Here is a 20,685-nt window from a genome sequence, read left to right as displayed (position 1 = left end):
ATACCTGTGAATGAGATCATTTTATACGAAGCTGCTGGTTTCTCTCAGACAATTCCACTAAAATTTGTTATCAAAGAGCCATTTCATTCCCATTTTAAAACACTAACTAGGATGGAGACTACTACAGAAAAGCTCATCTAAGGCAGCACGGTGTGGCCAAAAGACTGTCGGGCTTGAATGACTTCTGCCAGATGACTGGGTCCCCACACCCCAAGAAATGAAGGGCTGGATATTCCGGGAACTGGAACTTTGGTTAAGTTGCTGGCATAGCTGAGCTATGGCGTCATCCATGGCGCTTCCATGTCTTTAACAGCTTTGAATGGTGGTTCCACACTCCAGGAAGCCGATGCAGGAACGGGAAGCATCTAGTCCCAGAAGGAGAGACTCAGAGCCAGATTCCCAGGGCTCACCCCCACAACCATCCCTGCAGTGGACCACCAACGTCTAGGGGAAGGATATTCTGTTTTGTCACACAACTTCCCATGTACATCTGCAGAGATGTGCAGGCAAGTCAATGGCAGTACTAGATTCACAACACTTAGCCAATCCAACTTCTGCACAATACAGCTGAAAGGATGGGAGAAGTGCCCTAAATGTCTGCTCCTTACTTCCCATGTAGGGCAGACCCTAAATAGCCTAGAAAAACATGTCTACTTTTTCTTTCAAATCTCCTACAATCCCTCGATGGAGTCTATGTTCTCAGAGCCCTTCTGGGTTCCTAAAGCCTAACTTAAGTTCTTGCAAATATAACTGAAATGCAATCTTAGGCAATGTGTCCTTCCAAGTTCTCTCTTCAGAGAGGAAGTATCTGGTGGTACTATTGAATATTGAAGCAGGACTGGCGGTGAGAGATGGCTGGGCCCGTGTATGGGTAGAGAGAATTCATTATACTCTTCTCTCTACTTCTGCATATGTTCAAAATTCTCTACAATGAAGTTTTGATTTTTAAGTACCATCTTCGAAACTAAGTCAGAAACTGATTACAACAGTGACCTTGACAAGGTTCTACAGCACACAAAGGCAAGATCATCTAGCATTTCCTATTTGATAACGCTTCAACTGTTGTCTTTATGTCATACAGAAAAATAAGCCCAAAGACAATTCAATATCTAATTAGGTGCTTCCAGATACTCAGGTATCCAGCCCAAGATAAAAGACCTCCAAATAGTTAAGAGGGTTATGGGACAGGGGTGTCACCTACTGAAATGGCTGCGCAGTCACCCTACTGTGAAGCTCACCAGGCAGAAAGACCCACCAACACATCCATTCATTCAACAAACATTTACTAAGCATCTTATAAGACAGGTGCTGCTATAGGTTCTGAGAATAAAGAAGTGAAAAAAACAAAGTCCCTGCACACAGGGCAGGCAATAAGCAACTAAGTAAATATATGATACGTCAGATGGCAAGAAGCAATATGGAAAAATAAAACAAAGGACTGGGAAGATTTTTTTTTTTTTTTTTTTGATAAGGAGTCTCACTCTGTCGCCGAGGCTGGAGTGCAGTGGCGTGATCTTGGCTCACTGCAAGCTCTGCCTCCCAGGTTCATGCCATTCTCCTGCCTCAGCCTCCCGAGTAGCTGGGACTACAGGCACCCGCCACCACGCCCAGCTAATTTTTTGTATTTTTAGTAGAGATGGGGTTTCACTGTGTTAGCCAGGATGGTCTCGATCTCCTGACCTCATGATCCGCCCGCCTTGGCCTCCCAAAGTGCTGGGATTACAGGTGTGAGCCACAGCGCCTGGCCTGGACTGGGGAGATTGTTATTTTATATGGAAATGACCAGGGAACACGTTTCTGATATTACAACTAACTCATGCAAGAAATGACAGTGATTTGGTCCCAGGAGAATTATAAAAATAGTCAATATTTACATGTTGCATACAATGTTCCAGGCAGTATTCTAAACTCTTCCAATAACAACTCTTTGAGGTAGGTAGTATCATTAGCCCCATTTTATGTTATTTTTTATTTGTATTTTTTAGAGACACAGTCTTGCTCTGTCACCCAGGCTGGAATCAGTGGTATGATCTTAGCTCACTGCAGCTTTGAACTCCTGGGCTCAAGCGATCCTCCCACCTCAGCCTCCCGAGTAGCTGGGACTACAGGTGTGCACCACCATGCGCAGATAATTTTTTAATTTTTTGTAGAGACAGGGTCTTACTATATTGCCCAGGCTGGTCTCCATCTCTTGGCCTCAAGTGATCCTCCCACCTTGGCCTCCCAAAGTGCTGAGATGACAGGCATGGACCACCACCCTTGGCTAATTTTTTAAAATTTATTGCAGAGATGGAGTCTCACTATGTTGCCCGGGCTTGTCTTGAACTCCTGGCCTCAAATGATTCTCCCCACCTTGGCCTCCCAAAGTGCTGGGAAACAGTCATGAGCCACTGTGCCTGATAAGCCCCATTTTAAAATGAAGAAACGGAGCATGAAGAGGCAAAGTAACTTCTCCAAGGTCAGGCAATACATGGTGAGGCTCAGAGTGCAAGCTCTTCCCGCTCCATGACAGAGCAGGGGACGAAAACAGGCGGAGCCAGGACTTGCTGGCAGATGCGAGGTGAAGCTGGAGGGAAAAGGGGGCATGGAGCACACCTCCAATCCACTGATTAACTCCCTGCTCTCAAACAGGAACAGACTTTCAATTCTCATCTGACATTTGAAAAACCTCTTAGGTAAAAGACAGTGCCCAACCCAAACAGATACAAAGGAACCTGAGGGAAACAGACAATGCAGGGGCTAAAAAATAATAAAAAACAACAACTATATTCTTAGAAATAACAAGAGACAGTATACTCATGAGAAGAAAGAGGTTATTTAAAAAGTGGGGAGAGGAGGCCTCCTGGAAATCAAATGAAATTGAAAAAAATACTTGCACATAGCAGTAGAACACAGACAAAAAGATCAACAGAAGTAAAAGCTCATTCCAAAACATCCAACAATCTGCTGATAGAAGTTTTAGATGGAAAGAAGAAAGAGAAGGAAGAGAAGATAATTCTTCCCAAAAAGTGTGTGCATATATACACATACATGTGTATATCTGTGTGTGTGTGTGTATATATGAAAATTGTCCAGAACTAAAGCACACAACTTTCAAGGTTCAAAGGGCCCATTGTGCATCCATGTCGATGAATGAAATGGATGAAGTGAGACTCATACCAAGGCACAGCTTTACAACTGTTCAGAATCTAGACACAGAGGAAGTCTTAAAAGCTTCAGACCTCTCAACAGGCTGGACAGCAGCCACAGAGACACTACTGCAAGACTGGCATAGGACACAAGGGTTCCAGGACACAACAGCCAAACACACGGAGAGGAGATTTAAGATCCTGACAAGGCACCTGGGACGGATTAATGATGTGTTCATAAAAAACTAACAAAAGTAAAAGAACTGTAATCATCACAAACACTATAGGGTCAGTTGTAAATAATGTTTGTAGCCATAAAAATATAAATAATGAATGGTGATTTAATCGAAAAGTTTAAGTGACTGTGTTGAGAAGAAGGGTGAATGCACATATGTGTGTGTGAATATATAAATCCTTGTCATGCATAGTAGAAACTCAGTATCTGATTAAACCAACAAACACTGCTACAAGCACATTAGCCCACGATGTGGCTAAAAGAGCTGCAGGGCGTTGCCACTGGGAGCCAGCAGCAGGGATGGGGAGGAATGGGACAGGACAGGGATTCACTATTTTTGTCATAAACCCTGAAAAACTATTTAATTTTTAAAAACTATTTACATGCATCATTTGCAACTATAATTTACAAAACAGATCAAGGGGGAAGGAAAAAAAAAAAAAGAGAACCAAGGAGATAAGAAACAACATTTAAGGGAGGGGACAAAGAAACAGAGCTGATAGGAAATAGTAAAGAGGATGTTTCGGGGGCAACAGGCAGGCACATTACCATGGAAGGCAGAGGAGAAAAGCATGCTGAAAAGTGTTATGGGGGCCAGGCACAGTGGCTCAGCCTGTAAGCCCAGTACTTTGGGAGGGGACACCCCAGCCTAGGGAACAGAGTGAGATCCAGTTATACACACACACACACACACACACACACACACACACACACACACACACACCATGTAGAGATATTCACTGAACTATTATTTATTATATAAGCTGAGAGCAAGGGTCCAAGAGCAGGAGGCAAAGAGAACGTAAGTGAAGGATGCTACAGCTGCCAGGAAAGGGTGGGATGAGAGGAATGGGTCACAAAGCTTGTTTTAAAGAGCTGAGAGAAAAGAGGAGGAGAAAAATGACATTTGTTGACTGTTCCACACGCTTTTTAAAATACCTGTCCATGACTCTTGCAAGGATATACAAAATATCCGCCAATGAGCATTATTCTTGGGATCTACAGCAGTCGGCGGATTCCTAAAGCCGTCCAGGGTTGTTGGAGGAGGGTGAGAACTGGGAAACTGCCTATGGGGTACTATGCTGATTGCCTGGGTGACAAAATTATCTATACACCAAACCCCCACGACATGCAATTTACCCACGTGACAAACCTGCACGTGTACCCCCCGAAACTAAAACAAAAGTTGGAAAGAAAAAAAAAGGAGTCCAGACCTCCATAAAAGCATATAAATCAATGGTGGTGTTTAAAGTATCTTCCATGTTTACAAATGAATGCTTACAAGTTTATGATTACACTTCTTAAAAGTCAGAAACATTTTTATCGCCTTTAATTAAATGGTATAATGTCATCTCATAGGTAGAAACTAAATAGTTGTTCTTACAATTTTTTTTTTTACCCCGAGACAGGGTCTCGACAGTCTGGCTCTGTCGCCCAGGCTGGAGTGGAGAGGTGCGATCACAGCCTAGACCTCCCAGGCTCAAGCGATCCTCCCACCTCAGCCTCTTGAGTCGCTGTAACCACAGGTGCACACCACCACACCCAGCTAATTTTTTAAAAAATTTTTTGTAGTGTCGAGGTCTTGCCATGTTGCCCAGGCTGGTCTCGAACTCCTGGCCTCAAGCGATCCAGCCGCCTCAGCCTCCCAAAGTGCTGGGATTATAGCCCTGAGCCACCATGCCCGGCACAAATTTAAAAACAATATGAATATGATTTTTTTCAGCCTAATTATGGAAGCTAGCACTTTGGTTTCCTAATTTTCTTTCTTTTTTTTTTTTTTTGAGATGGAATCTGGCTCTGTTGGCAGGCTGGAATGCAGTGGCACAATCTTGGCTCACTGCAACTCCACCTTCCTGGGTTCAAGCGATTCCCCTGCCTCAGCCTCCCGAGTTGCTGGGACTAAAGGTGCACACTACCACGCCTGGCTAATTTTTTTTTTTTTTTTTTTTTTGTATTTTAGTAGAAACAAGGTTTCACCATGTTGGCCAGGATGGTCTTGATCTCCTAACCTCGTGATCCACCTGCCTTGGCCTCCCAAAGTGCTGGGATTACAGGCGTGAGCCATCACGCCAGGCTTGGTTTCCTAATTTTCAATATGGCATTTTCTTTAGTACTTCAAGAGTCAATCTTATGATTCGTAGTTTAACACTTCACCCCAGTACTTTCAGGGAATATATAGACATCAATATCCAGAGAAGGGGCTGGAGTTGGGTCTCCGTGTGTGTGCATGTGCATCGCACTACAGAGGTTCTTTAAAGCACAATGTGGTTCACCAGGGTGAACAGGTGGCCTGGACCTTAGGACCCTCACTTTTGAATCAGATCTGCCCCTAACTGGCGATGTGGGACTGACTTCACTGATCAACTTCTCTGGGCCTCAGTTCCTTCATCTGTAAAACTGGCATTTCAACTCTAAAATTCTATAGACAAGGATTTACAGTCCCAACATTTTCTAAGTCTACCAAGTGCCTATACGGTTAATATTGGTGATCAGATCTTTATTAAATAAAGTGAATTTTCTTTTCAATACAGAAAACTAAGTTAGATGACAGATTCCTGAATTGTACTGCTGTGGCAGGCCTTTGGGAGAGTGTTCCCAGGGGGCTATTTTGGTAAGTTGGTTATTTTTCAGTGCCTTACCAGCAATCAGTGTCCGGGTGTTGCATTTTAATAACAGTCTGAGGTAAGAGTCAAGTGGGGCTCTGCTCAGTAACTGACAGGCTGGATCCGGGGAAGCAACCGCTGCTGCCTAGATAGGGAACCCTTCTACAGGGGCAAATTGCCAGGAAAGAACGAGGACAGGATATTTTTTCCTCTTGAAAGGGGCACAAGTTTAATTTATTGAGGGTTCTGAGAAGAATCTGCGATGAGAAAAATACTTTAAACTTGAATTTAGTGGCTAATGTGAGAGGCCACCAATAGATCACAACACTTTAGTTTTGCAGTAAAAAGCTGAAACTGCAAAATTTTATAATTACTAGTTGGTTAAAACAGATATTTTAAACGTGCAAAATGATTGCAAACTTCTCCTCCTTTATCTTCTAAGTCCAAGTTGTCTTGCGGATTTACTTCCTATAATTAAAGGTTGCAATTATACCATGTCAAACTCAAGTCCCTTCTTCAGTCTAGCAAAAACAGGAAAAACAAAGTTTGGGGACGGACTGAGAATGTGAGCCTGAAGGGGGAAAAAAGACATAAGCCTTTTAAAATTATAGTGGTTTCACTTTTAAATAAGAGCAGCTCCTCTCTCAAAAACCACTATCATAGATGTTTGTAACTAAATTCTTTTCTCCCACCCAAGGCATACATGTTGCCAAAAAATAGTCTGTACTAGTACAAGAGCCTATGGTGTTCTTCATCAAACCCGACTGATGATTATACGATCATTATAATGTAGCAGCTTCAGAGACAGTTTACTTTTTTTAGCTCATCATAAGAAAATTTTGTACAGATCATCCACAGCAAATATATCAAAATATAACAACAAACAGCTTTTAAGAAAAAGTACCTATCGAAAAATATGAAATAGGTTACAAATCCTAGGCTATACCTAAATGAGTGAGCTTAGAAAAATAAACTTTTTAGGCCGGGCACGGTGGCTCACGCTTGTAATCCCAGCACTTTGGGAGGCCGAGGCGGGCGGATCACGAGGTCAGGAGATCGAGACCACGGTGAAACCCCGTCTCTACTAAAAATACAAAAAAATTAGCCGGGCGTGGTGGCGGGCGCCTGTAGTCCCAGCTATTCGGAGAGGCTGAGGCAGGAGAATGGCGTGAACCTGGGAGGCGGAGCTTGCAGTGAGCCGAGATCGCACCACTGCACTCCAGCCTGGGCGACAGAGCAAGACTCCATCTCAAAAAGATAAATAAATAAACTTTTAAAAGCAAGATGCTAACAACATATTATCCTAGCAAAACAAAATACCCTGCAAGTTACCGTATAGATCATGAATCAGGGGTTCTCATATTATAGCACACACATTTATCACCCGGGGAATTAAGAATGTCACAGTTTTATATCTGCTCTCAAAATTTCCCTACAAGTCACCTGCCACCCCGACTCTAGCTGCAGTGAGCTGAGGCCTGGTGGTCCAGGACTGGCACCAAGATTCTCAGCTACGTTACCAGCATTTGATTGTCGGACTACCTGCTGTTTTTCCTGATATTTATACAGGATATTCATAAAATGTAAAGAAGCTATTATTTATGCAGACATCTAGAGAAAGAGTGAAGTTTTTTTAAAAATAAAAAAATACTTATTTCAAGCTTTAGCTGTGTTCTGCCCTGGAGTGCTTGAATTCCTCTGTGGTGATGGCATATGTATTCACAGGAAGATATTTACACGTGGTGCTCAGGATGAGTGAGCTCTTCAGATTTCAGGTGTTGGCATTCATTTTAAAATCTCAAGTTTTTAATTAAATGGAATGTTTTCCTCCTTTCCTTCATTCTCACTAGTTACACAAGTCAACAGATTTCCAGTAAATAACTGATACTATTTTGTAGGTAGTAGAAGATAAAATATGTGTGTTGTGGCAGTGAGGGGATGAGGGGAGAAATAACCAGAAAACTATTATAAATGCAAAGTTCCAGGCCAGCCTTCAGCATTTTGATTCAGTTGCTTAGTTTGGGACCCAGAAATCTGCATTTCTTTTTTTTTTTTGAGATGGATTCTCACTCTGTCGCCCAGGCGGGAGTGCAGTGGCACTATCTTGGCGCACTGCAACCTTCGCCTCCCAGGTTCAAGCGATTATCTTGCCTCAGCCTCCTGAGTAGCTGGGACTACAGGCGCCCGCCACCACACCTGGCTAATTTTTTGTATTTTTAGTAGCGATGGGGTTTCACCATGTTAGCCAGGACGGTCTCGATCTCCTGACCTTGTGATCTGCCCGCCTCGGCCTCCCAGAGTGCTGGGATTACAGGCGTGAGCCACTGCGCCCGGCTGAAATCTGCATTTCTACAAATACCTAGGTGATCTTCATGCAAGCCATCCTGTTTTATAAAAACACCCTTACTTCTTCCTGAAGCATTTTCAGCTGCACTGATCTGTCACTGAGATTTACATCAATACAACAAAGGCCAAGGCAGAGGGAAGGGTAAAGGTGAAACAAGATGAACCACGAATGAAAATACTGTGGATGCTGGGTGACAGGAACACAAAGGTCCACTATACCACTTCACTCTACTTCTCTGTATGTTTGAAATTTTCCATAATAAAAAGAAAAAAAAAGGCAAAAGAAAGCAAAGCTCAGTAAACAGATCAAAGTAAGTCTACAGCCCCATGCTCTTCAAGAGACTTGCCAGTAGAAATTTCATCTGAACTTTTACCAGTTCAAGGAGTTGCCTATAATCCCTTTCAGCAATTCCAACTCTGAAAGACCCCCCAAAATAATCCTCTCTAACTAAATTCTTAAGCCAAAGAGGTTTCGTTCATATTCTCAGAGATTAAGCTGCTCTTGGAGGAGGTAAATCGAATCTATTTTTCATATATCTATTACTCTAAACAGAAAAATAAGATTCTGCCAATATCATTATAATGCAGTTAGTACCACAAACATGGTATTTAGAATGTTTATGGTGGTATTTAATAGTTTAAGTGACAGGGAGAAAACATGGACAGAGTCCTTCCAGCTCATCTGTCTCTAAGAGGTCCCAAAGTTGCTCTCTCCTCCCCTCCCCACAACCCCAAAGATTAGGTACAGGAAGCAGGGGATCAAAAATCTATTAAAAATGCCCACAAGCAATGAGCAAACCCAGCACCCAGATCTTGTTCTGTTTTTTTTTTTTCTTTTTTTCTTTTGACACAGTCTCACTCTGTCACCCAGGCTGGAGTGCAGTGGTCCGATCTCGGCTCATTGCAACTTCCATCTCCGGGGTTCAAGTGATTCTCCTGCCTCAACCTCCCGAGTAGCTGGGATTACAGGCGTGCACCACCACACCTGGCTAATTTTTGTATTGTTAGCAGACACGAGGTTTTACCATGTTGGTCAGGCTAGTCTCGAACTCCTGACCTCAAGTGATGCGCCCACCTCGGCCTCCCAAAGTGCTGGGATTACAGGCATGAGCCACTGCGCCTGGCCCAGATCTTGGTTTCTCATAACACTCTCCAATCAGGGGAACCAGAGCTCCTTGAAGAAAAGGCTGATTCTAGGACTGGGGCAGGGAATATACAAGATGAACCTGTAGCTTCTTGAAATGCCAGAAAATAAGGAAATACTTAAAAAAAAAAATGAGGATATGTCAGTGGGGCACCCAGGAGCTAACTGAAAGAGCTCCCGATGGCCAAAGCTGGAACAACGTAAGAACAAATAAACAACACTGTGGAATCAACTCGAAGTATAAAATAAATATCCATGCATTCACACTGACATAAGTAAATGCTTGAATAAAGAAATAAACAGAGGATCACTTGGGCCCAGGAGTTCAAGGCTGCAGTGAGTCATGACTGTGCTACTGCACTCCAGTTTGGACTACAGAGCAAGACCTGTCAAGGAAAGGGAAGGGGAAGAGGAAGAAAAAAAGAAAAGAAGAGAATAGGCAAGTCTTCTAAACAGAACTCCAAAGAATGTCTACAGACACTTCCTTGCAAAGAGGTAGAGCATAGCTTGCCACTCATTAAGTGTTGACCCTGCACTCGTACACCATGGGGAGGGGAGGACAGAGTAACTTTACAGGGTGAAAGTCGACAAACACTACTCAGCCAGGTGATCAAGTGACAAGCCATGTTGTGTGCACATGCCCTTGATGTGATATGATGAGAATGGCACTTTAACTCTGTGGTCTTCCTCCCAAAAACCCACACCCCCAGTCTAACCGTGACAAAAACATCAGACAAATCCCAGTTGAGGGACATTCTACAAAATATCTGCCCAGTACTCCTCAAAGGTGTCCAGGTCACTCTAAACAAGGAATGGACTGGGGGAGCCCAAGGGGCATAACTACTAAATGTAATGTGGTTTCCTGGAAGAGAAAAGAAGACACTAGAGAAATGCTAAAGAAACTGAATAAGCTGTGGACTTATTTAATAGCAATATATTAATACTGGTTCCTTAGTTGTGACAAATGTACATTAATGTAGGATGTTAACAACAGGGACTGGGGAAAAGATACACAGGAACACTCTACTATCTCTGCAATGTTTCTGTAAATCTAAAATTGTTCTAAAAGAAAAAGGTTTTAATAAAAAAAAAAACTATAAATGGCCTCATTCCAGGTGAAGGTCTGTGGCTGCATGGAAAGTCAAGTCCACAAGAGAATGAGAGGCTCCAGCTGATACCCTCTCCTTCACACACACACAAACACACGCACACAAACACACACATGTGCACAAACACACACGCACATGCACACACACACACTGGGGTACTGGTTTGGAGAACTTAGTTCTCTAGTATCATATTCATCATCCTCAGTTACAAATGCTGACAGAGCATCTACAACCTGTGACATACCATCCAAACATCAATCCCAAAAATGTGCTATCCCAAGGACATAAGACACGGTTCTTGCAAACTAGGTAAAGAGACAGGACTTAAACAATGATGTAGGCCGGACACTGTGGCTGACACCTATAATCCCAACACCGTGGGAGGCCGAGGCCAGAGGACTGCTTGAGGCCAGGAGTTTGAGACCAGCCTAGGCAACATGGCAACTTTACTTTTGTAGACCATCTCCACAAAAAGTAAAAATTGGCCAAGCATGGTTGCATGCGCCTATAGTCCCAGCTACTCAGGAGCTGAGGTGGGAGGACTGCTTGAGCCTAGGAGTTCAGGGATGCAGTAAGCCATAACAGTTCCTCTGCACTCCAGCCTGGGCAACAGAGCAAGACTTTGTCTCTTAAACAAACAAACAAAAAACCAATGATATGAAGATATAAAGTAGTATTTGGTATTTGTTAAGTGCAAGTAGTAGACTGGTATGATGAAACCAAACCTTTCTTTTTCTGCTTTTTTTGAGATGGAGTCTTGCTCTGTCACCACCAGGCCTGGGCACAGTGGTGCGATCTCAGCTAACTGCAACCTCCGCCTCCCAGGTTCAACCTCAGCCTCCTGAGTAGCTGGGACTACAAGTGCCCGCCACCACGCCCAGCTAACTTTTTAGTAGAGATGGGGTTTCGCCATGTTGGCCAAGATAGTCTCAATCTCTTGACCTCGTGATCTGCCCGCCTCGGCCTCCCAAAGTGCTGAGATTACAGGCGTGAACCACTGCACCCAGCCCGAAACCAAACCTTTCTTGATTTCAGCCAGCAGTAATTTCTCTCTCCTCTCTCCCTCCCTCCCTCCCTTCCTTCCTCTTTCTTTTTTTCTTCTCTTTCTTTCTCTCTTTCTGTCTTCTTTCTTTCTTCTCTTTCTTTCTCTCTTTCTTTGAGTCTTACTCTGTCACCCAGGCTGGTGTGCAATGGCATGATCTCGGCTCACTGCAACCTCCGCCTCCTGGGTTCAAGCGATTCTCCTGCCTCAGCCTCCTTAGTAGCTGGGACTTTAGGAGTGTGCCACCATATCCAGCTAATTTTTGTATTTTTCGTATAGACAGGGTTTCTCCATGTTGTCCAGGCTGGTCTTGAACTCCTGACCTCATGTGATCCACCCACCTCGACCTCCCACCGTGCTGGGATTACAGGCATGAGCCACTGTACCCAGGCAGTACATTTTATGTTCTTTCCATCCCATATCACTTATAAATCAAAAAATGTTAGTGTACCACACATTCTATACCTTAAAACGTCACATAAGTTAACTTTTTAAGAGGATGAAATGAGAATAAACATCAGTTCCAATGTTTTCATCTAGCACCCCATGAAATATCTTGCTCCACAGGTATACACTCTCAAGTTCACCAAGGGAAGGAATCTCTAAGGGCTGGGCCAGGATCAATAACTCAGTAGGGAAGGTGGGTCCGCAAAGAGGTTTTTAAAAAATAAAAAGATGGCAGCACTTACAAAAGCAGGAAAAGAGGCAACTGCAAACAGGGAGAATATATGGAGAGCCAGAAGATAGGAACTTGCACGGAATATTTTGCAAGCGATCGGCAGATCAAGTTAGCTCTGAAGAAAGTGCTGTGGAGGATGGAGGCAGGAACAACAACAGATGCACTGCAGCAGACATCCCGATGCAACGGTCTCCCTTCACCAGATGCAGGGAGCCGGGGGCTACTTTAGCCATAGCACATGGTCCTGCACACCTAATTTGACCTGATGGTAACTCAAGCCTTTTAAAATATTAAAACTACCCAGGTGCAGTGGCTTATGCCTGTAATCCCAGCACTTTGGGAGGCTGAGGCGGGAGGATCACTTGAGTCCAGGAGTTTGAGACCAGCCTGGGCAATATAGTGAGATCCCATCTCTATAGAAAAAAATGTTTTACCTCAGTCAGGCATGGTGGTGTGCACCTGTAGTCCCAGCTATTCAGGAGGCTGAGGTGGAAGGATCGTTTTAGCCCAAGAAGTTGAGACTGCAGTGAATATGACTGCACCACTGCATTCCAGCCTGAGTGACAGAACAAGACCCTGTCTCTAAAAAAAAAAAAAAACAAAACTTTAAAAAAACACATATAATAAAATGCAAAACCTACCAAATTGTCAAAAATTAAACAGAAGGTTTACCACCACCACCCCCTCCTACCAAACGCCCAGGTGGGCAGATGAGTACAGAGTCACTCTTTTGTGGTTGGGGAAGGAAAAAAAGGCAGAGAAAATGAAAGATACTGATCAACGTTGTGGCTGAGGGCATCTGAGACATCTGGCATAAATAGTGCTCACTTTTCCCACCTGAATCACAATACAATAAATGAGATTTGGAATCACTGCACTGAGCTAACTTTTGCAAAAAAAAAAAAAAAAAAAATTTAATAATGAGGTTACTTTTCTGATATGCCTGCTCTTTGTGACAAACAATTGTAATGCCGAGGCAGGGCTCCAAATTAGCCACTTGCTGCAATTTTAAAAGACATCAATCCAATATTTTGCTCTGCAGACACGTTAATTTTACCATACTTCCCCAGTTTTCTGCAACAGTATCGTCATACAAAGATTCAAAGAAAAGCTGATAATGGAATCTAAAAACCCTAGAGGGAGCAGTCTTTCTAGATCAGAGATGGTTGTCCAGCATCTCCTCCGAGAATATTCCTTCCCTCATTTTAGTAAATATAAAGTTTTAAAACAGTAATAAAGCACAGCTAGTCGACTATAAAAGCACATGATTTTAAATGAGAAAGGGCTGGGTGCGGTGGCTCATACCTATAATCCTACCACTTTTGGAGACTGAGGCAGGAGGATCACTTGAGGCCAGGAATTTGAGACCAGCCTGGGCAACACAGTGAGACCCCAACTGTATTAGTCCATTCTCACAGTGCTATAAAGAACCACTCAAGACTGGGTAATTTATCAAGGAAAGAGGTTTAATTGACTCACAGTTCCACATGGCTGGGGAGGCCTCAGGAAACTTATAAACACGGCGAAGTGGAAGCAAACATGTCCTTCTTCACATGGCAGCAGGAGAGAGAAGTGCCAAGCAAAGGGGGAAAAGTCCCTTATAAAACCATCAGATTTTGTGAGAACTCACTCACTATCACAAGAATAGCATGGGGGTAACCACCCCCATAATTCAACTATCTTCCACCGGGTCCCTCACACGACACATGGGGATTACCGGAACTACAATTCAAGATAAGAACTGGGTGAGGAAACAGCCAAACCATATCACCATCTCTACAAAAAAATAAAGTGGGCATGGTGGCACACACCTGTAGTCACACACCTACAGGTAAGTGTGTGTAGGTGACACACACCTACTCAGGAGTCTGAGGCAGGAGGACTGCTGGAGCCCGGGAGTTTGAGGCTACAGTGAGCTATGATTGCGCCACTGCACTCCAGCCTGGGTGACAGAGCAAGACTGTTTTTCCCTGAAGTCTCTTTCTTCTGTTCTGCAGTGGGGAGCTGAGGTTGTGCTACTTCAGTTCTCATCTCTTCACCAGCAAAAACTCCACAACTATTTTGTCTTTTCTTTTTTCAAAGCCCTCTTCTCACTTCCCTCACCCTTGTAGTGGGCCTAGATTTGGCAGTTCACAAAGAATCAGGATCACGATCATAATTATAACCCCAGCTGGCCTTACGTGTCCTAATCAAGGACTGGGCACCGTACCCACCTCACACCAGCACTGTCCCACAGAACCTTTTTCCATAATGGAAAGTTCTCTTCTGTGCTGTCCAATGCTGTAGCCACCAGCCACCTGTAGTTATCAAGCCCTTAATTGGTGGCCAGTGCCACTGAAGAACTGAAGCTTTCGTTCTAAAACATTTACATTTAAGCAGCCACAGGGAGCTAGTGGCTATTGTACTAGACGACACAGGCTTGGACCTTCACAAGACTGTAACTGTTCTCCCCGTTTTACGGATAAACCAAGTCTTGCCTGGTGCAGTGACTCATGCCTATAACCCCAGCACTTTGGGAGGCTGAAATGGGAGGATCTCTTGAGACCAGGAGTTGGAGGTTGCAGTGAGCTATGATCGCACCACTGCACTCTAGCCTGGGCAGCAGAGCAAGGTCCTGTCTCTTAAAAAAAGGAAAAATGAGAGGGAGAAAGAAAAACGTCAGTCACATTCATCTCTCCGGTTTCTAAGAGAAAGCATCAGCTCTGGGCTTGTTCCACTACAACCTGGGTTAATCAGGGATGCCTCATGACCATACACAATTGTGTTTAAGATCAAGAAAAACTTTCAAGTGCTCATGATTCCTTTAAATAAATTAAAACCAGCAACTGTTCACATGCAAGAGCTTTAGTCATCTTCCACTTTAAAAACAGGTTTATTACATAAAAGCAGACTAACCCAGATGATCCTAAAAATTTCCAGCATAGTTCTCCAACACTACGAATTTCAAGTAGTAACAATACCAGCTTAGACTTAAATAAACCAGATTTCTTTCTAAAGCATCTCTATCCACCATAAAAAAGTTATTTTGAGCAACAAAGATTTCTTAAATCCAGTAAATTCTAGACATGCCATGTTAAGCAGCTACCACTTTGAGCTCCTGCTTTGAAGCCATACCACCTACCATTAGTCAATTTGATGACAACCAAATTTACAAAGAAATCTGAAACAATGAAGCAATCTAGTGTGAGAGGGTATACCACTGTGCCCCCCACAACCCTTTGGGTAAATATTGTCATCACCACCCTTTTTAATGATGGAGTTCTAAGCCCAGAGGTCGAGTAACTGACCCAGGGTCCCTAAGCTATTCCAGTGGCAGCCAAGGCTTCACACTCAGATCTCACTACAAAGCCCAAGCTCTTCCTACAACACTGTGTTCCAGCTAGGATTGGTTCATGAATTTTACTCTCAATTAAATGAAAAAGTTGGATTATTTCTATATGTCCATTTACAAGAACTTTTTTGAGGACTCATTTGTTTACTGTTTCAGAACCCTGGACGTCCCTTATTTACATGACAGTGTCTTTTTAAAATTATATCTACAGCTGTTATCTAAGTGACACAATACACAGGGGCCAGAGAGGGCCCAAGGACTCTAAATTTTTAAGAGAATTTGCAGGAACACTCAGCACACTGATTATCAGCAAAACTGTAAGGATTTGATGACTTCAGTGCTAGTCAGCTACAAAACTGCTGGACAGACTTCCTATTACTGTTCAAATGAGCATATTTAGTTAACCCCAAAATATCACCAAGTAAAAGTAATTACAGCAATCCCAACCAAAATCAAATTTCAAGACTTACAGCTATAAATCCTAAAATAATTTGCATAGAAAGCCTGCTGAAAATAATTTTCTCAGAGGCTGTTAAACACAGTAATTCATACTTTAGAAAACATTTCCTTTACTTTAGAAATCTTTTTCAAAATACAAGTCTGTTTGTTTAATCTAAAACGAGAGGCTCGGTTTCACAAGCTGCCGTTTAATCAGTAGCTGAGTCCCACTGGCTTCACGGGCTTCCGTGAGGTCCTTTATCTGGAGCTGCTAAAAGCTTCCTCTGTACTCTGTGACCTAATATGCTGCAGAACAATAGAACTGGGTTTCCTTGTCTCACCACTATCCTAATATTAACAAGAAAGTGTGAGCTTAGAGAAATTCGTTCACATATACAAGATCTTTCTTTATTTCTAGTCCCCACTTATGATGTGAATCCTGAGAATCTTGGAAAAGGCGCATCCATGTTTTCTAAGAGCAGAATGATCTGATAACTATGATCTGGGGAAAAGAACTGAACTGTAATCTTAGTTTGGCAATTTAACTGGGTGTGAAAACAGTGAACCTTCTCCCTTTACATAAAAGCTTCCTAGAGAGGACCAGCAAGTCTTAGTCTACATAACAACAAGGGCCCTTACAGAAACACAGATTCTCAGGAAAAGAGGCTCCTAGACGGGGTGGGGGTGGGGGGCATAAGGGCATCCCAGCTCAAAGAAGAGGCCTAAAATAAAGTTCAACCAAGAAATGCCTTCTTGCCTGATGGGCAAGTGCAATCTATATATTTACATAGCGTTATTATGACTGAAAAAATATCTTTTTCAGCTTCTGAGCCTAGCAATGAATCTAGATGATGAAGACATCATAGATAAACAATCTTCAGTTTAAAAGCTGAATTTCAGTTAACTGCATGCTTTCTCTAAGGCACCATTAAACTGGATAGGCTGATCAGGCTTCAAGGAGAAAGAAGAACAAGGAGGCGAAGGACTCTATGAAATGGGTCTATCCTTATTTGAAAGTGTCTAGCTCTATCATCACAAGGAGTGCAGGTTCCTGGATCACCAGAAGCTTTAGCTATGTTTTTGGCCTGTAACTGCTCTTTTATCTACCATACATGGTCAAGCAGGATTCCTCTTTTTTAACCAGCAAGCTCACTAGTCAGGATTAGCTCAAAGGTTTTTTTTTAAAATCTTGGTCTAATACATCTTGGTCAAGAACCCACCTCAGTTAACGAGGATCAATAAACTCTTTGGAGGGAGAGACAAGCCCCTCAATCTACATCTGATTGTGCATCTTTCTTTCTTTCTTTTTTTGAGACAGAGTCTCACTCTGTTGCCCAGGCTATGATGCAGTGGCACAATCTCGGCTCACTGTAAGCTCCGCTCCCTGGGTGCAAGCAATTTTCCTGCCTCAGCCTCCCAAATAGTTGGGATTACAGGCTCCCACCACCACGCACGGCTAATTTTTGTATTTTTAGTAGAGGGAGTTTCACCATGTTGGTCAGGCTGGTCTCAAACTCCTGACCTCATGCAATCCACCCACCTGGGCCTCCCAAAGTGCTGAGATTACAGGCATGATCCACTGCTCCCGGCCTGACCATCTTTTCCAGACTTTAACCCTAGGTACCCATTATTCATATGCAACACATCAAAGCATATACACCTATCCTACAAAGATCAGAATATGAAAGGAAAATTTGTAGCAAAAGCTGCTACAAATTACCAAATATTTCCTATGCTTTATGTATGTCAAGATTTGATATCTCTATTTACAGATTAACTTTTCTGATTGCTTTGTTCTACAACACCCCAACAAAACTGTTTCTTATAATTCATGACACCATAAAATTGTAAAAGAATGGAATAAAAACCCTGTAAGAAGTGTACAGGTGGCCAGGCCAGTGGCTCACGCCTGTAATCCCAGCACTTTGGGAGGCCGAGGCGGGTGAATCACGAGGTCAGGAGTTCAAGACCAGCCTGGCCAAGATGATGAAACCTGTCTCTACTAAAAATACAAAAATTAGCCAGGCATGGTGGCAGGGGCCTGTAGTCCCAGCTACACAGGAGGCTGAGGCAGAGAATTGCTTGAACCCGGGAGGTGGGGGTTGCAGTCAGCCGATATCGCGCCGACGATGCACTCCAGCCTGGGTGACAGAGCAAGACTCTGTCTCAAAAAAAAAAAAAAAAAAAAAAAAAAAAAAGTGTACAGGCAGACATAGGTTCCTATAAAGAATCGATACTTCAAAATATATAAAAATCCAATTAAGTGTAAAGTCATCTGGAAACTTCTTGAATCCCCATCATATAAATACTCTTTACCTACTACCCTACATTAGTGCTAACTTTCAATATCAATATCTTTAAATATCAACATCACCATCCTTCCACATAATCTTTCATTATTTCCCAGGTACTTTCTGTGACTCTTACCGGGGTTGCCTATACATATCTGATAACATTTACTCTTCTTATCTATCAGATCAGAAAACAGAATTCACCTCACAAGTATTTGATCTAAGGCAGTAACAGAAATTTAGTGCTACATTATACGGTACAATGAGGACATTTAACGTTCAACTAAAGGGCACTCAATGACAAACCCTGATGTAGCTCTGGAAGCAATTACATGTAGCTTTCATCGTAGATTTGTTAGAAAAATATGTCTTTACTGGAGACAGTACATCCACATTCTGTACCCAATTAACATTATTCCAAAATAACTCTTGACCTCAAGAGTATTCCAAAACAGTTACAAGACTTAAAAAGAAACATCATACAACTAGGGATATCTAAGACCTGGGTTTGGGGCTCTGCCTACAATGAAGCTGTGTCACCTTGGGTAGGTCATTTGACCCAACATCCCCAGTATCTCTTACTACGTAACGAAGAAATTAGTCTAAATTTTCTTTAAGGTCTCTTCTAACTCTAACATTCTATAAATGTATGAAATTTCAATCTTTCCCCATTTCAAAGGTAATGGCGGCAGGCAATAATGCCAAGTTAGCCTAGATTTTTTTTCCTTTTTAGAAAAATGACCCAACTTGGGATGTTTTCTTGGGTTGAAATTTTATTTAGGAAAATAAACCCCAAATAAAAACGATGGTGAGAAAATAGAGGGGGGGGGGAAAGAAAATCATACACTGACGTTAGCTAAAATAGAAACTTCCATCACCCTTAAGCCAGTTTGTCAATAGTTATTCAACGCCTGCTACTCTAATCACTGGCTTCCTAAAATAGAAATATTTATAGTTGTTTCCTTCTTATCCCCGGAGATACATTCCGAATAAAAAGCACAGCGTCTAAAATCAATTTACAACTTCAGAATAAGTTGCAGGGAGCGAAACAAACTCCGCACAGCTCGCCAAGTCATTTGTATTTAAGTATGATTAGGGCTAAGAAACGGTTCTTATGAGATGCGAGAAAAAAGCACAACGGGCAGGTGACATCTGGAAAGGGAAGCTGAACTGCCAGGAAGCGATATAAGCTGAGGATCTTAAGGCAACAGGTCCAGGGCCGGTACTGCAGCCTATCCCGGGAGGGGTCGGTGGCTGCCACCTCGCCCGCCGCCCTCCCCAGCCCCAACGACGTCGCCTTGCCCCCGCCCCCCCCATCCCACGCCCCTGCGGCAGAAATCTCCCTAATCACTCGCCTCCCTTCCCGCCCCCGGCAGGCCCTCCGATCCCTCGGCGCCGAGGCCGGCCCAGCCCTGCCGCCCCCTCCGCTACACGCCGAAGACCCCGCAGCCCAGTCTCCGCCGCGGGCCCGCTCACCTGCACCTGTTTGCGGAAGTGGCGCGGCCCCAGCACTGCCGGCGATCAGGAGGACGAGCAGCAGCAGCAGCCTCCGCCGCAACGCCGGCGGCCCCGGCATCTCGCCCACGGCGCGGCTCCGGGGCCGGCTCTCGAGTCGCCTTCCGTCCGTCCGTCTGTTCGCCCGTCAGTCGGTCCTGCCTCCCTCCGCTGCCTCAGCGGCACCCGCGCCGGCTGCTCCCGAGCACACGTTGCTTCTGCCAAACCTCGGTCCGGCTCCCGGTCCGCACCTGCCGCTCCAGTCGCAGAAACACCATCCTTCCCGCCCGCCTGCGCCGCCGCCGCCGCCTCTCAACAGCAGCAACGGCAGCAGCCCTGCGGAGCGGCAGGCCCTAGCAGCCGCGCTCCCGCCGCCATGATGGGCTGCGTCATGTGACGTAGCGCGGGGGCGGGACGTCGTGATGGACAGGGCGGCCAGCCACTCGTCAGTCCACACCAGCCCAGGAGGCCCCGCCCATCATCCTGAAGGAGTGAGCGGTGGCGGCCGGTGCGCCCCCTGCAGACGGAGGAGTGCGTGGGCAGCAGGTAACACCAACAATTATTTTAAATTGAAAAATACAGGAAAATGTAAAGAAGACCATGACAATCATCCTGATATTTTTTTCTCGGTGTTTTATAACATGCAAAAATAGGCCTGTCTTGTCTTCTGCCTTTTTTTTTTTACTTGTCAGAGCTGTTTTAGGCTCTTCTCCTTAAGTTGACCTACACATCCTCTCAGCCATCAAACAGCTTTGGGCTTTTCACTTGAATTGATCAACAAGAGAATGCCTCTCTCGGCATCACCCACTGACTCACCTCCTGAGCTCAAGCTGTTGCCTCTTGTC

General features: G+C 43.9%; 1 protein-coding gene across 2 annotated transcripts in view; it reads right to left on the bottom strand.

The window, feature by feature from the left end:
• Positions 1–20,222, bottom strand: part of LMTK2 (lemur tyrosine kinase 2) — a 100,816-nt gene extending 80,594 nt beyond the window's left edge. The window contains exon 1 of one of the 2 annotated variants that reach the window (XM_032755894.2): positions 19,823–20,222. In XM_032755894.2, coding sequence (XP_032611785.1) covers positions 19,823–19,922 — 100 coding nt within the window. In that variant the 5' untranslated portion in view covers positions 19,923–20,222. The remainder of the gene's footprint in view (positions 1–19,822) is intronic. The other variant, XM_058442836.1, reaches the window with a different exon arrangement.
• Between the last annotated feature and the right edge of the window lie 463 nt (positions 20,223–20,685).

The sequence above is a fragment of the Hylobates moloch genome, unplaced genomic scaffold, assembly GCF_009828535.3.
Source record: "Hylobates moloch isolate HMO894 unplaced genomic scaffold, HMol_V3 SCAFFOLD_1, whole genome shotgun sequence".
NCBI classification, from domain to species: domain Eukaryota; kingdom Metazoa; phylum Chordata; class Mammalia; order Primates; family Hylobatidae; genus Hylobates; species Hylobates moloch.
The sequence above is the reverse complement of the archived record's forward strand: the minus strand, read 5'-3'. Positions and strand labels throughout refer to the sequence as shown.